Consider the following 15875-nt stretch of genomic DNA (forward strand, 5'->3'; position numbering starts at 1 on the left):
GTACTTTGACATATATGCATTTGATTTAGGAAATTCTGACTTTGATGGATAGTTGTCTAAGTGCCACTTACTTATATCACATCTTCCTATAAGTATGTATGTGTTTTAATCATTTAATTTGTAATGTAAAATTCCTTTGAATCAATACTGACATTCTACCTTGTTTAGTAATTCGGTAACGATTGTTTGTCTCTCTTTTAATCCCTTTTCCTTACAAATATATGATAAATTAAAAATTTAATGCATTGAGTGTTTCTAGGAACAATGTTAACAATGATACTAACACAAGAGCTGAAATGAAAAGAAAATAGAGTCTTTATGGTTATTTCTTCACAGACGTATGACCAGAGACTGGTGTTCCTGCCACCTACACATGTATCGAAGACTACTAGTATCAATATTGCAATACAGGAAGCATATGCATCTGTTTTGTAATGTTTTATGTACTCTTTTTAAATGTTCATGTTTTTAGAAGAGTGTTAAATTATCCCTTCCAAGGAAACTTGCAAGTGTTGATAAAGTCATATCAATAATAATGATTCAGCATTAAGTTAAGACGAATGATATTTTTCATCTTGCCTTTTTGATTTGTTATATATTGTGGGACCTGTGCACTTTTCAGCATGGCATATTAGAAAATGTTTTGTGTATTGTTGAATTCCTTACATTAACATATAAATGTCTTATTTTGGACTGTAGTATCATTAACGTGTACAAGGCCGTACTACAATATGTGAAAACATTTTTTTTTTTAAATCAACATATAACTGTAACATGAGTAATACCCAACTTTACAATTGTTCCCTTACAAATTGCATAGACAAAATGTTATCCCATAATGAGATTATAGCATAAATTCTTTGGTAATGTAGTTTTTGTTTAATTTTTATGAATATGTTGAAATGCCTGTTTGAAAATAGAACATTATCTCATTTAGTCATATGTTTGAGCAGACATTTCTTTTAAAGACTTATCTGATCGTGAACACAACATGCATGAAATATATTTCTGATCTTATATACCATGTACAGTTCACTCTGTCGTTACTGGTCACTTATTTTGGGGATTTTCTGATTGTCTCTATTGCTTTGGACTGTGATGTATTTGTAGTTTCTTTTCTTTTCACGGTAACTTGGTCAAATTTAAAGCATGGAATACCTTGTTTTACAAACTATATGCATTATCATTATAAGTTACAGATCTTTTCTCTATGATGACTTGTTCTTATTCATATGATGCTTAACTTAGACAACATATTCGTAGGAAGAATGATATGTGTGCATTAATTTTGCTATATCACTAGATTATTAAAAGTTTAGTAATTATGATGAACGCATCTATCACATTGAACATGAAATATAGGATAAATTGCCTCATATTATGACTTTCATCTAGGAGTTTACAAGGATGGTGCGTTACAACCAACAATTTGTGACAAAAGAGGTGATTGTAGGCTTCAAAATTATGAAATTGACATTTATTTTTCTGGACGTGGAAATTCTGTTATTTTTTCCTTATTATACATGTTATATGTTTGCTGCTAACAAGGCATCTGTTGAAACAAAAGTGTCAAGTTGTAAAATTATCCATTTTAAATTTTACTGTAGCTATCGCGAGTTATCTGACCGTTATGTAATATTTGTTTCACGGATAAAGATGGATGTGTTGTTTTTATCACTTATTCTTTTCATCAGTGTTGTGTATTTAAACGTGCAACACGACTAGTCGGCATATGGATCAGCATCCGATAACCATCTTGAGCATTTTATTTCCGTTTAAAGATAATTCTAAACGGGCTCGTTGTTCTTTGTTTGTGATTTTGTGTTTTTCATTAATAGATTTGAAGTTTTGCTGGCATATCATTGTCGATATAAACCAAGGGGGACACCTATAGGTCATCATATCGGATTTTTAAATATAACAAGAATATATTTATCAGATAATAAAATAATTCTTTATGTTGGTATATATTAGTTTTAAACATTTCAAAAACATTGTTCAAAAGAATATAACTCTTGCATACACATGACGCATCGATCGAATTAATCAATAACCTATAGGATAGTGATGACTAATAAATGCTTACCAACAGTAAAGAATATTAGTTTGACATTTATTAAAATATACTCAGAAAAATGCTCAAACTACAAAGCTCATAGTTAAAGTGTTTACACATTGATATAACATGGCTGTTAAACATTATAAACCTGTAATAGTAAAAGACCTTATACAATTCGTTTGCTTGCATTAACTTTCCTAAATAGATATTTATTTAAAGCCTAAACATTTCGACATATTGTTAACCTTTTATATATTTTGGAATTCTAATTGTATCACAAATTTCGGTTAAGATTTGACTAAATACATTTATCCTAAAATCGTCAGGTAAATTTGCAAGTTTACCTCATTTTTAGTTTGTAACCCAGATTTGTTTTCTCTTAATCGATTTATGACTTTCGAACAACCGTATACTACTATTGCCTTTATGAAAGTATCACTTTTCGATAATGCATGCAATATATCCTTTCCTCATCAATGGTCAAGCAATTTACGCGTACGTTATCAAACAACGTGTATTTTAGGTAAACTGCGTTTTGTAGCACTTTCTCATTTTTTAAATTTAAAAACTACTATACTAAGATATATTTTCCTGTGTTTAAGTAAACGGTAAATGATTCATAATTAAAATTCTTTCCTTTGGAAATAATACTGCTATTACAACAAATCAGTAAGTATCGCGGAGATAAAAATTCAATGCACATGTTTGAAGCGCGTAGGAAAATGAAGTTCCAATATTTTAACTGTCATTTCATACAAGACGGAAAAACGCAATTAAACCAACATAGGTTGCAGCCACAAAACACACATGGCCAAATTAATGTGCACTCACATGTTTCCTCGCTGATGCAATATAAACAACCACCAAACGTTGCTATTGTAAATCCTAAAATAAGGACCAACACTAATAGATATAAAAATTATCAGTGGAAATAAAATAAACATTATGATAAATTCTATCTTGCTTTCTTTGAACAATGGACAACATAATATGTTTTCTAATATATTACAAATATGGCATTTCATTTTGAATGCGTTATATTTCTGCTCACAACACGATACAGCAGCACAGAGGATGAGACTTTTCTGAAGGGTTGAAATATTCTCCGAATCTAAAATTAAACAAAGCATTAGGTTTAAAGAATGCTGTGAATAATTTGATTTCTATTTGAGATCTGCTATAAAAAAAACTTTGTGTAGTTTTCATGTTTACATACTGTTTTTAGGAAGATATTACAATGTTGTTACTTGATTTTTGCAAGACATTTTCTTTATAGATATCAAAACTAAACCATCAGCAATAAAAGACAGTTAATATTGTGATCGTCAGTTGTTACAGGATCTAAGAGGAATCAAAATGGGATTGCAAACCAGTAAAATATAAATTAAACAGATATGAGCTATACGTCTCTTCCTGATTAACCCACATAGAGGATGGGCAAAAATTAGTTCTTTTGTGTGTGTAGGCACATACAGAAATTTATATAACAATATTAAAACTAAATAATATTTTAAAATGTCGATCCAATCACTGTACGGTTCGGCTTTGAATTTCTTATTTTATCATTTCATATAATATCGTTCTATAGCCGAAAGCCCTTTTCAGCCTAATACATAAATCATGTATAATATTCTACGTATGGTAATCAATAACAAATTCTGAACAAGAATTGACATCCGAGACAATGTATATATAGCTTCTATACTTTTAAAAATGTTATTTGATCTGATGACTCTCCAGCATAGACCAACTCACATTGAAGTTAACATGTAAATATTTTACTGCTAGAATCTTGCATCTTATATTAGTCTTAAAGCATTTTTTTTCGTTTTTTTTATAATAAATAAATATCAGATAAAGTATACATATCTCTAATGTTCCAACTATACATACTCGGTCTGTGATATATATATATGTCAATGAATTCCATTCAACTTACGGACAAGAAAGTTTTTGATAGCATTTATAAAATTGAATGATCTTGAAGTTTTATTATCTGAACATGTTTTTTTATGATAAATTTAGAGATCAAGCAAGTTCATCGTCACAGTACAAATTAAAAAAAACTCAAAAAAACTGGACTTGTTGATCACCTATTACATAGTTCTTTAAATCACATAAAATATAAATCACATTTTTTTCTGAATTACCAGAGCCTCCTAAATATAAGATGTTCAATAAATTCATAAATATTTTTTGTGGGTAAATTATAAAAAGATTTCGCCATAAACCATCACTGACACGTATCATTATCTACGTAATTCGAATAGTGAAAAAAAATAGTGTATTCAATTCGTAATGGCTAAACAAATAAATCGCATTTGATGAATATTCTATTATCTTCAATGTTAATACAGTTCTCAAAGGAGTAGGTTCGATAAGGCCTTTACATGGCCGCTTTTTTTATCTGAAAACTCAAATTAGAAGTTATTTCCCAATATCACAAGAAAAGATTGCTAATACTGTGACTAAAGCAACATGCTTGATAGGAAATAAGCCTTTTGGAGAAGACAAATGCATACTTTTGTTTTAGTAACTACGTCACAAATAGTACTCATTTGTATTTTAAAAATGCGCAAATTTCAATTGATGATAGGAAATGAAACATAGAGCACATACTTCGATAAAAATATGTTCTAAAAAAAAATACATGTTCAACTTAAATATTTAGTTTGTCAACGCTTGCACTCTATGATTTCTGTTCTTAATTTGGTTGCAAACCAGCGGATTTTATAACATTTCGCAAAAATCTTCTATTTTGATGTATTTCAGGTGTAATATTTAACGCTTTAAATTAAACTTTGACGAAACAAGTTATATTTAAATTTCTCACATGTCTTTTAGTCAACGTAAAACAATTTTTATCTTGTAATATTGAAATATGTTATCGGGGCCAACTAAGCCCTCTAACCTGCCCCATAAAATAGAAAACTATAAGCTTATTAGTATGAATATTGATTATTGATTTATAGTTAAAAAAATAAGTGTTTGTTTATGTTAACGTATAGTGTGTAACTAACTGTTTAGCAATGATTAAAATCTTTATAAGTTCAATAACAACAAATAGTGGTTTTTTTTAAATGGTCCTTGTAAAATATGTCAAATGTGCTTTAAATTTTGTAAAACGTTATCCTTCTTTTTCGTCATATTTGAACACAAGATAGGACATAACTATCTTGAACAATTTCGATATTATATATCTATTTTTCCATGTGTGATATGACGATTTTTGCCTAGATTTATATTGAGTAAACATCTTAGTCAAACTGAGATTTTTATGACTCATTCTTCAAGACCATATATTCCAATAAACATAAAAACAAGTATCAATTGGACAAGTGAATGAGTACATTTTATTTACATAAATCAATGTCTCGCAGTTTATTTGGTGATACAACTTGACAACTGTCAAAACCTGTTGATTATTAAACATGGGAATTGTCAAGTTTAAGATTTGCATTTAGTCAATGATTACTTTTGTCGCCGTAAAATCTTAGTAGAAATTTGAACGCTATGCCGAAAACAGATCTCATTTTCATGTCATTTATTCCTCTGTTCAAAAAAAATACATATTGGAAGGCTTAAAAGGCAGTATTTAAACTGGTGGAAACGAATCCAATTGCGAAATACATCAGTAAATTGAAAACTATAGACTCTTTGAAATATCAAACAAACCATATCGATCTGAACAAACAATTTGATTTCAAATTGATAAATTTACGTGGTGTTTTCTATACGCGACAAGGTAAACGATTTCGCCTGAAACACCTATTTATCTTGTCACATAAGACTTAATAGCTCATTGACGGTCATTTGAGCAGATTCTTTATTTTCTTACTTTTATTTTTGAGACCAAATAATACCAATGCAAATATGAGGCAAATAAACTCATCATAGATACCAGATTACATTTTTTATGTATGCCAGAAGCGCGTTACGTCAACAAAAGATTCATCAGTAACACTCAAATCTAAAACAGTTAAAAAGGCCAAATAAAGTTCAAGATCAAAATGTCTAAAAGTTTTGCCAAATACAGCTAAGGTAGAAAAGCCTTTCTATTTCAAATATTAACGTTTTGTAAACAGTTAATTTATGAATGTGAACAAATCAATCATAATTCATGAAAGTCGAAACTTCTGTCAGATGAGGATTTACTTATTTTTTTAAACTCCATCAGTATTGACATTTAATACGGTTAATTACATGTCTTTGACTACAATATCTTTCATTAATATTTAGAACATGTAGAAGCAAATGTAATTACAAGTTAAGGTAAATCTGACTTTTCCATTTTCCATAGGTGACGATGATACTTGAGCTATTTTTTGTCCATCATTGCTAAGAGTTATCTGTGAACAAAATAAACAGTAAATATGTAGTCTGTTGTTGACAAAAAAAAATACATGTGTTAATTTTATATGCGTTTCAAGACCTAATAACATTATTTAATATCTAAATAATAGAAATCACGCCACAAGTTAATTACAGACACATTATTTCTACAGGTTTTTTCTTTAAACTACCGGCAATAAAACTGAAATATTTTCCATATCTTTTTACATTGAACGTGCAGAGAGCTACATCAGAACTCAAACTCGGATGAAGAGTTGTCTGATTGTCACTCAAACCACATCGTCCTATATCTAGAACCGTAATGCTGTCAATGAAACTGTCAAAATATATAATCATACAACGGTTTTAGAAATCAGTATACCTCTTTCCGAACTTCCGAAATTTAACAAATGAATCTTAATCTACAAATTTCTAGTAATTTTGGAATGAAAATTGTTTCCCTCTTATTTCAAGATTAAATACTAGTCTTTTACAATATAAGTCTTGATACTTTAACATTGATAGGTATGCAGACAATAAAAGTAGTTTAAGTACAAATTGTTTTCAATTTTTATTTCAAAAAAAATCAAAATATTGCCATCGCAAAATATTTAATCACTTCTTAAAATCAACATATGGGTAAACTGTTCATTAGAAAATGGTTATAACAAAATTGATGGTAGGATTACTTGGATGGTGGTCTTTATTTGATTTAGATAATAACGTTTTCCAATTTAATTGTATTACCATCAACTGCAAATTTAAAGAACACTTTCTCAAATAGGATCATTATAATTGTGTTCGAAGAACCTTTCACATTAGTGTTGTTACAGCTATTTTGAACCTTACGGGTTGATATGAATTATTAATAGATTCAGAGTCGATTTCTCCCACCAGTGACTTCAAACAAAAAGCAAACCATCCGTCCGTTTTGGTTGCAAAACAGTCAATCATTTGATCAACTATTTGTTTTCTGTTTTGTTTATAATAATAACATGTATCCTTTAGTCTGTTGGTGAATCTGGATATGTGTCCTTAACCATATCTGATTTTTACTCGATTATTTTTTAATGACAAAAAACATGCAATGATGATACATACCTCAATAGAAAAGTGTGTTGCGTCATTCTCAATCGTTACAAGAAATAAAAGGTTTTGATTTGCTCCATGAATCTCAAAGTCTGCTTTGTATTTTAAATGTCTAGAGGTAAAAGAAAAGAATTAATATATTATGTAACAAAAATATGATTTATATATAAAAAAAAACATTTAACTTTACAATACATGTTTCGATATAACAAATTCAAAAGATTCCCTAAGTTATAATTTATAACTGACTTACATTGATCTCATTCCCCGTTCAAATGTATGACAGTACACTAACAACATTTTACAATAGAAACTGTACACACACATTAATTTAATATATACTTCCATTTTATTCCTTTTATAAATCTTAATTAGAGAATATTTCCATGTTTCATAAAAAATATGTTCAAATAAGAGTGCGTTTATCAATTTTGTATTTCCAGTCTGAAACAACTGTGTCAGTATCATGTTGGTCAAATATGAGGAGTTGATAACTAATAAGGCATTATTCGTAAGAGATTTTAAAGTAAATCGGATATATCTCTAGCTGGTACTCTAAAAGAACACTTAACTGCCAAAGAAATCAGAAGGCGTGGTAGTCGGCCTTCAAATCCTAAATTTCTAATTAACATTTTTAAATTAGTGTATTGCTGTTGATTTAACATAAAAACATGAAAAAACGTTAAGCTTAAAATGAATCTTAAACGTGTAGTAAATGTATATTCATACCTTTGAAAGTATCATACAATGTAAAATAAAATAATTATGCAATTTCGTATGTTCCTTTCGTGCTTAATGGTTAGTTAATATTAAAAAGCAAATACTTTTCTCTAACACTCCCAAGAAAAAATCCAGCAGGACTGTAAATATTCAACACTTTTGGAAAACACCTCCGTTTGACGTATGTACCGTCTAGTAAGATCATGCCTTGCTTATCTGTAATGACTAGGTTCAAATCTTGATTGTGATCTGCAGAAAACGTGCAATAAGATAAATGTGATTGCTTACAAAAATTTAATAATTGAAATGACTCCATAAATGTCTTTGCTTTGACACTTGATTCCTTCAATTTTTTATAACTTAAATATACCAGTTTACCACAGACGTTCGAAATTGTTTCATACAATTCATTAGGGTATATGATGTAAAGCCAAAATCATTTAAGGGGGCTCGCGGGTCTAAATGAAATTTTTTATTTAATATAGGATTTCTCTATATTTTTCTATAAATGAACTTTATCTTATACTTAATAGAAAAATGAAATAAAAAAATGGGGTCACCGTTCATTTACGCTCACAATCTGCCTTCGAAAGGAGCATGCATTTTTGTTAATGTCCTTTTTTTCTGTTGAACTAATAGGAGAAATAGCGGCAATATCAAAATAAAAAAAGAACTAAATTACAGAAATCGCTAAAATTTTACAATTATTTAGTCTATGTACAGCTTATTCGAAAACAACAATAAAAAATATAGGTCACCGATGAGTTAAAAAAGATATTTCAATTTTTATGCCAAAAATGGCATTTTTGCACCAAAGGGAGATAATTTGAAGCTTTTTCAATGATATCTACATTTTAAAAGTCCGCTGGGGCCAACACGAATTGATGTTTTGGAATAATTTTTGTACCATATGATAAAGTAACAGCTACTTAAGGTAATCAATAAAATTTGTAATGAAATATTAATGTTTATTTTTTTCTGAAAATCTTATACCCGCGAGCCTCCTTAAATCTAAATAAAAGCTTCACAATGCATTTGAACTGTTGATAGTACCATGTTGCCACGATAACATAACTGACATACTAATGTAGAAGCACGTATCATGCTTATTGTAAAATATAGTCAAAAATAGAATATTGTGATTAACAGTAAACTTTCAATAGAAACACTCAAAGTGTAGCCATTTTATTATGAAACGTCTTGTACATGGAAAAGAGGCAGCCTTGATTTATGCAATTCGGCTACTTGGATATTTTGAAATTAATTTAGTTCATAGATAACCAGACCTGCCAATTTTCATGATTCATGGGGAATGTTGGAAATATTTTATGATAGTATATGAACATATAAACACAGGTATTTGACAGAGTATAAAGGGTATATGAGCACAAACAAACTCATGCAAACAATATAATTGTATAATAAAGACAATTATAATAATACAAGAGAACCATCATCTCCTCTTGCCCTAGTATTCACATTTCAATCAATTTTCACTGTATCCTCAAAGTGTATTCAATGCATAGTTTGTACAATCAACTTATAATAAAATTTAGTCGGCGTCCTAGTTGACGTTATTTTCAACTGCAGTATGACCAACACTTGTTTTGTCGTTGTCTTTGTTAGATTTATTTGTATATTTATTTTAATGTTTTTGTCAGTTGTGTTGTATTTTTTTCGATGTTCACATCGTTTTTTGCTTTCGAACCTATTGTTTCTGTTCAGGTTGATCCCTTTATTTAGTCAATATAATCAAACAACTGAGAGGTGTAGCTAGCTATATAACAAAGTTTAATTCACTTTTTTTTCAGGAAAAGCATATTCCATCTCAGAATACACTAGTTGTTTGTGACTATTTCTGTTGTTTAGTGGTTTTGTGAATATTTTAGACTTTTTGAATATGCCGAAGAGGTCGGTAGTTTTGTTATACTGTTTCAATTTACCGAAAAAATATATGTGTTGTTACTGGTGTCTTTTATCTTAATCCATTTGGTATTAGATGAATGTTTGTAAAGCCTTTAAAACGTGTGTTTTTCATTATTTATCTCTATCTTCATTATATCTAGTGTTTGTGTTTTGAACCAGTTTATAGTAACTCTAAGTACTCTTTAATCTGTACCTTCTCAGGCTGATTGGTAAAATGTATCTATCCGATGAGTTTAGAAGTATTCAACTAAGTAATACAGTTTGTTCGTAAGTTGTACTCTTACATAACTGTCATGGGTAGTGGAGAGGTTTGACGTCAGGACATATGTTTACCTGTGTTACATTCTGTATGTTTTTGTCCCAAGTCAGAAGTCTATAATTAAGTTAATGTCGTGTATTATGTACTATTTTTTCCTGTTCATTTTTCATGTATTGTTTACTCACAAATCAGGCTGATCATTTTTTTGTTTACCTAGATGAAAAAATCTATTTCGAAACATTGTATAACTTACGCATTGGTGAAAGTCATACAATGAGTAATAGTTGTTTATTTAGTTTAGTTTGGTCTCTGGTGAAAAATTGTCTGATTGTCAATAATAACACATCTTCTGGTGTTGTTTTTTTTTATATATATATAACATAAAATAATCCCAACAACATTATAGGCGTAAATAATTGTCTTATTTCGTCAATGAAATGTTAGTCCGTGCTACTGTGAAATTATCACAAAACTTGTTTCCACCAATCAAAATCAATCGGCCATGCAAATACATTATATATATGAGTCCGTTCCCCTGCACTTTAAAGCCTTGATGATTGAAACAAGAATAATATCAAACATACCATCCTCTCTTGAAGTAAGTCGGACTGTATCGTTTCCGTCGATCATCTCTTCACTGATTTTATATTCACCTGTAACACATTATCAATAGTGTTAAACCATCAGTAGATACAAGAGAATATACAATAACGTACACTGTAGTATAAACTAAAATGTGCTTTTGTTATGTGCTTAATAATCTACGCTTCTACAAATTTTTTATCGAAATGTAATTAAAACGATCACAGAGAAAAAACGGGTTTGAAACAAAACAAAATATTTTCAATTATACACGCAAGTGGTACTGATTTTAACTTAACTTCAAATGTTTTGTTGTTTTTGTTTTATGTACATTTTTTGGCAATTTAAAATCGATGGATAACAGAATAAAGAATGAACAACGAACACTATGTTCACACACATATCTGGTTTTAAGAAGGGATAAAGGTAAAATCACAAAAAAAACTGGACTCCGAGGACAATTAAAACGGCCTGTTCCTAATCAGATGACATTAAACGAATGGACTTCAACTGTCATATTCCTTATTTGGTTTAGATATCTTCTTTTCTAGACAATTGTTGTTTAAACCTTGTTTCATAGTTTATAACTGAGCATTATTTAAGCCATCTATGATTAAGTTAGAACATATTCATTTATTGTGGGTTGCAAATCCCTTTCCACTTTTAGCGGCATTAGCCTGCTCTTTTTCGAGATCTACAATGGTGTCTTTTACGTGAAAGAGATATGGCTCTCTCCTAACACGGGTCAACCCTTTATCGTTCCTTTCCGAAGCACATGATGTTAAGGGAGAGTCGAAAATTCAATCCCTGAAAAGTTCATCCCAGAACAGGAATCGAACCAGGAACCTTTGAGTTAGTCGTCCGATGTACTATAATCACTACACCACGGCTCTCCTGTTTGATTTACATTCACATGTTCATTCAACTGACGTAAACAAAATGATTGGTTCTTTACTTGACAATATAATTTGACGTATGACATTTTGTTCGCTTAGAGAACGTATTTTTCATCAGATTGTCGGTAGCATAGCAACCAGTTTTTCTCATCTCTTTGTGGACTTATAATATATAATAGAACAAGGTCATACAGGAACGCATCTTAAAGAATTTAAATAAGCTAGTAATATCTTGTACATGTAACCGCATGTTCAACTTTACATGCTTATTCTCTCACTAAACTGCTAACAGTTTAAAAGGTGGTTACTATGCTGAATGCATCTATCAAATTGAACTGGAAAAAATGATACTTCTGACACAGTTTATCTTATTTTGCAGTCACTTTCAACACGTATGTCTATGTTCATATGTTTTTCTTAACACATGGAATTTATAATGAAATATCTCAAAAGCTGAACTGAGTGTTAGCAACTTGATTGAACAATGACTGATTTACCGCAATAAAAAGATCTGCAAATTGACTGATAGGCACATTTATTATTTATTTTTTCAGGTGATGTTTATATTGAATTGGCCATTTCAGACTAGAAGGTTTGGCTAGTGTGTGGTTCATATTATCAAGACTCGGTTTTGTGTGAAGTGTTGTATGAGTGTGCTAGTCTTTTCCTTGTTTGAATCTATGCCATGACACTTTCAATTTCTTTATAGGTTTGAAATGGCACCTTGGATTTTTTTTCGGACGATGCGGAATTAACTTTCACGACATATACTTAGAGTAAATTATCTCACAAAAATGATTATAGCAAGTTGCTAATTTTAGAAAAAAAAGATGAAGTATATAAACCTGAAGACTGTATGCGTCCGTTACCAAGTACTGAAATTAGAAAAAAAGAAAATAATGTATATATCAATTTGCACTAAGGCCTTACCATATATACTGATACATACTGATACACTTATATTGTAATGGTATATCTTCCTATTTGTACTCTCTTTTTTACAGACATGTGTTCACAACTGAACCTTTAAAAATCGTTTAAATTGTTTATTTGTGTTTTGAATTTAAATAGAATTAATGCCAATGTTTATTTCACGTAATACATGTCCCTACTGCTTTCTAAATGTCAATACGAACCGAAACCTGATCCGCCAAAATATTTAGGTATCTAGCAACTTGCATCTCCAGCTATACCAATACAAGCTGTCACAATCGGAAATATTATACAGCCAGTAAATGTTACCGTCGAAGGCTATAACTGCCTGTAATCAACGTCGTACTAATTTTAAAAATGTCAACCAGTTCTGTTAGGGATGTTTTAAGATCAACCTTCTCATTTAGCTTCAGTTTAACATGCTTTGATATTCATTGATTAGTCCATTCCTTAATTGTTCAGTATGTGTCCAACATGTGTGTAAATCTATATTCTATGACTTTCAACGTCTTGGTAAGATGCTAACGCTGTGTTCGTAAACATATATTGCCAATAACGTTGTGAATTTTAATTTTAATGAAGTGGCATTTACACTTTAACTTTATTTTGTCATTAGTGGTCATCATCAAAGTCAATAAGATGAGTTTCGGAAGTAAGATTGTCGTATAACATCACGTTAACATATGCATGTCTTCAATTTTTCCAGGCCTTATTAAGATCACCCGATGCAATATGGAAAGGTATCATTTTGTTTACAGGATTAAGTGTTGGTACGGATTACAGAAATTTATTTACGAAGAAAAAAATTATATAATAAATGGGTTTCAAAAATCGCATTAAGATATTCGAGCGACGTCAATAAATCAGTATGTTAAGTACCTCAGTTAAGTCAAGTATTGATTTTTTTAAAAAGAATAGAAAGAAATATGGTAAGCATGACTAGTGGATTTAAGATTTAGTGAAAAACAAATATACAATACATGTTGCATAACAAAGCTCAACTAGGAGTGAACACTGTAAAAGCTTTTTAAACGAAACAACTGTACAAAGTTAGACATTTTTAAATTCACATTTAGCCCGTTCCACGGCATGAACATTACTAACACTTATTCTACGTATTTTTATTTTAATTATATACTATTTTTTCTCATTTGCGTGTTCCGAGTTAAGTGTGAGGACCATTTTGCTAAACCTATATACATTATTGATGAGGGCACTCTGAAGCCGGTCTACGGGAATGGAGTTTATTTGTAAAATGTCGAAGACCCAGTGGTAGCCATTGGCTGTTTTCTGTTTTACTATCAGATATGTATCTCTTTGACATATATATGTATGTATAATATGTATTTTTAAAATCGTAAAAAACAAGCCAAAAAATAACGTAAGGAACAGTTAAAAACAAGTCAATCCATGAGTAAATAAAGACACAATATAAACGAACGCAACATGAAATATAGAGGTAAAAACACGTCGAATAGTTAAACTGATATATAAAGATATTTTTTTAAGGCCAGTAACAGATTAATACGTTTTCTGTCGAATTCGTATTGTATCCAAGATTTAGTTCAGTGGTTGTCGATGAGTAAGAGCACTCGAAAACTGAAGAATTATAGATACTATTTTGTGACTTTGTTTATCATTGGAATGCATATACATCTCAATCAAGACTTCACTTTTAATTTTCTTGAATATAACATTCTATATATTTTTTCATTTGATTTTTTAATAAGATTATTTAAGTAATTTTGCTCAAATGTTTAAGTTTCAGCATCATATATTTCACTTACTTTTTATTATAAAACAAATAGTATCCGCCTTTTCAACAAGATGAATGTTTTGAGAGTTTGTTTGCTGCAAAGTAGGCATTCCTAGAAGTACAAGAATCATATATAATAATAAGACAAATTCAACTTATATTTAAGTAATCTTCAACGCATATATAATATTGGTTTGTAGTGAAACAAATAAATACAATGTAGGAAATGTCTTCAAATACGCACCTGAAACACCTGAACCAATGCTTCCAATCCGTTATCAGTTAAAATAACAAACAAACAAATCTCCTAATAAATATATTTAAAAAAGAACGCGTATATTTACACAATGACCTGCGTTTGTTAAACCGGATATCATGTTTACAGATAAAAGTACTTTTATTTATATAGATGTTATGTCAAGTTCACGTAAAATTCAATGTCTAATACATAATATAGATAAAATGGGGAGGTTTTAAAATCGACTATGAGGAGAAATATCTCGTTCTTAAGTCAAAAACGTGTGAATTGTTATAGATCGTCTTTAGTACTCTTAGTGTCATATTTAAAAAAAAAAGAAAAAACGTCTAAAAAGTGCGACAACTTTACGACAGACATTATCTGTGTTGTTTTAAAGGGGTAACACCATAATGTATGTATACTGTATCTGAACTTTAGACTATCAATGTCTTTTATTATTTTCATGCTATAAAACAAACACACAGTAGCTAATCGTTTGGTCATTCAGAAATAACGTATAAACGGAGAAAATTGTCCCCAAAAGGTAGAAACAAAAAAAACAATGATCGTATCTTTTGTGCACGTTAATGAATTCAGCGAAGGCATGGTGGTGTAAAAAAACTTTGAAATATTACATCGGCAAAGGTTATTACGTTTGTATGTGTAGAACTAAATAATAAATAAATACGTGTGAGAAATGTCGTAGTTTATAAAGAACAATTTAAATGTACTGTTTTCGATTTAAATTGGATGAAGTTGAACAGTTATTTTTTTAATTTCATATCGTAAGAATAAAGCTTTACATAACAATGTTGAACTATCCGCCACAGTGATCTATGGTAGTTTGCATGCGTATTTAAAATGAAATACAAAATCACCACATGTATAATAAACTGATAAACGAAATCACAAGAAGTTAAGAGAGACTAAATAAATGTACAAGAATCGACTCACCTTTTTATCAATATATTTAATGAATAAACACGCTATTAAATACTGATTGTTTTCTATGTTTCTATTTGAATATTTACAGTATTAAATTTACGTTCGGTTTTTTCAACCGAGAATAGCAAAACAGTTAATTA

The 15875-nt window shown here is 29.9% G+C and overlaps 1 protein-coding gene across 1 annotated transcript; it reads right to left on the reverse strand.

Moving 5' to 3' along the window:
• Positions 1–279: 279 nt before the first annotated feature.
• LOC143074121 (uncharacterized) lies at positions 280–12737 on the reverse strand. The gene is made up of 6 exons (XM_076249667.1): positions 12709–12737; positions 10970–11038; positions 8305–8449; positions 7493–7592; positions 6343–6408; positions 280–291 (listed from the first exon to the last, which is right to left on the reverse strand). Exons 2-6 carry the CDS (start codon positions 11013–11015, stop codon positions 280–282), a joined length of 369 nt encoding a protein of 122 aa, XP_076105782.1. The 5' UTR covers positions 11016–11038; positions 12709–12737.
• Between the last annotated feature and the right edge of the window lie 3138 nt (positions 12738–15875).

Source organism: Mytilus galloprovincialis, chromosome 5 (assembly GCF_965363235.1).
Source record: "Mytilus galloprovincialis chromosome 5, xbMytGall1.hap1.1, whole genome shotgun sequence".
Lineage (NCBI taxonomy): Eukaryota > Metazoa > Mollusca > Bivalvia > Mytilida > Mytilidae > Mytilus > Mytilus galloprovincialis.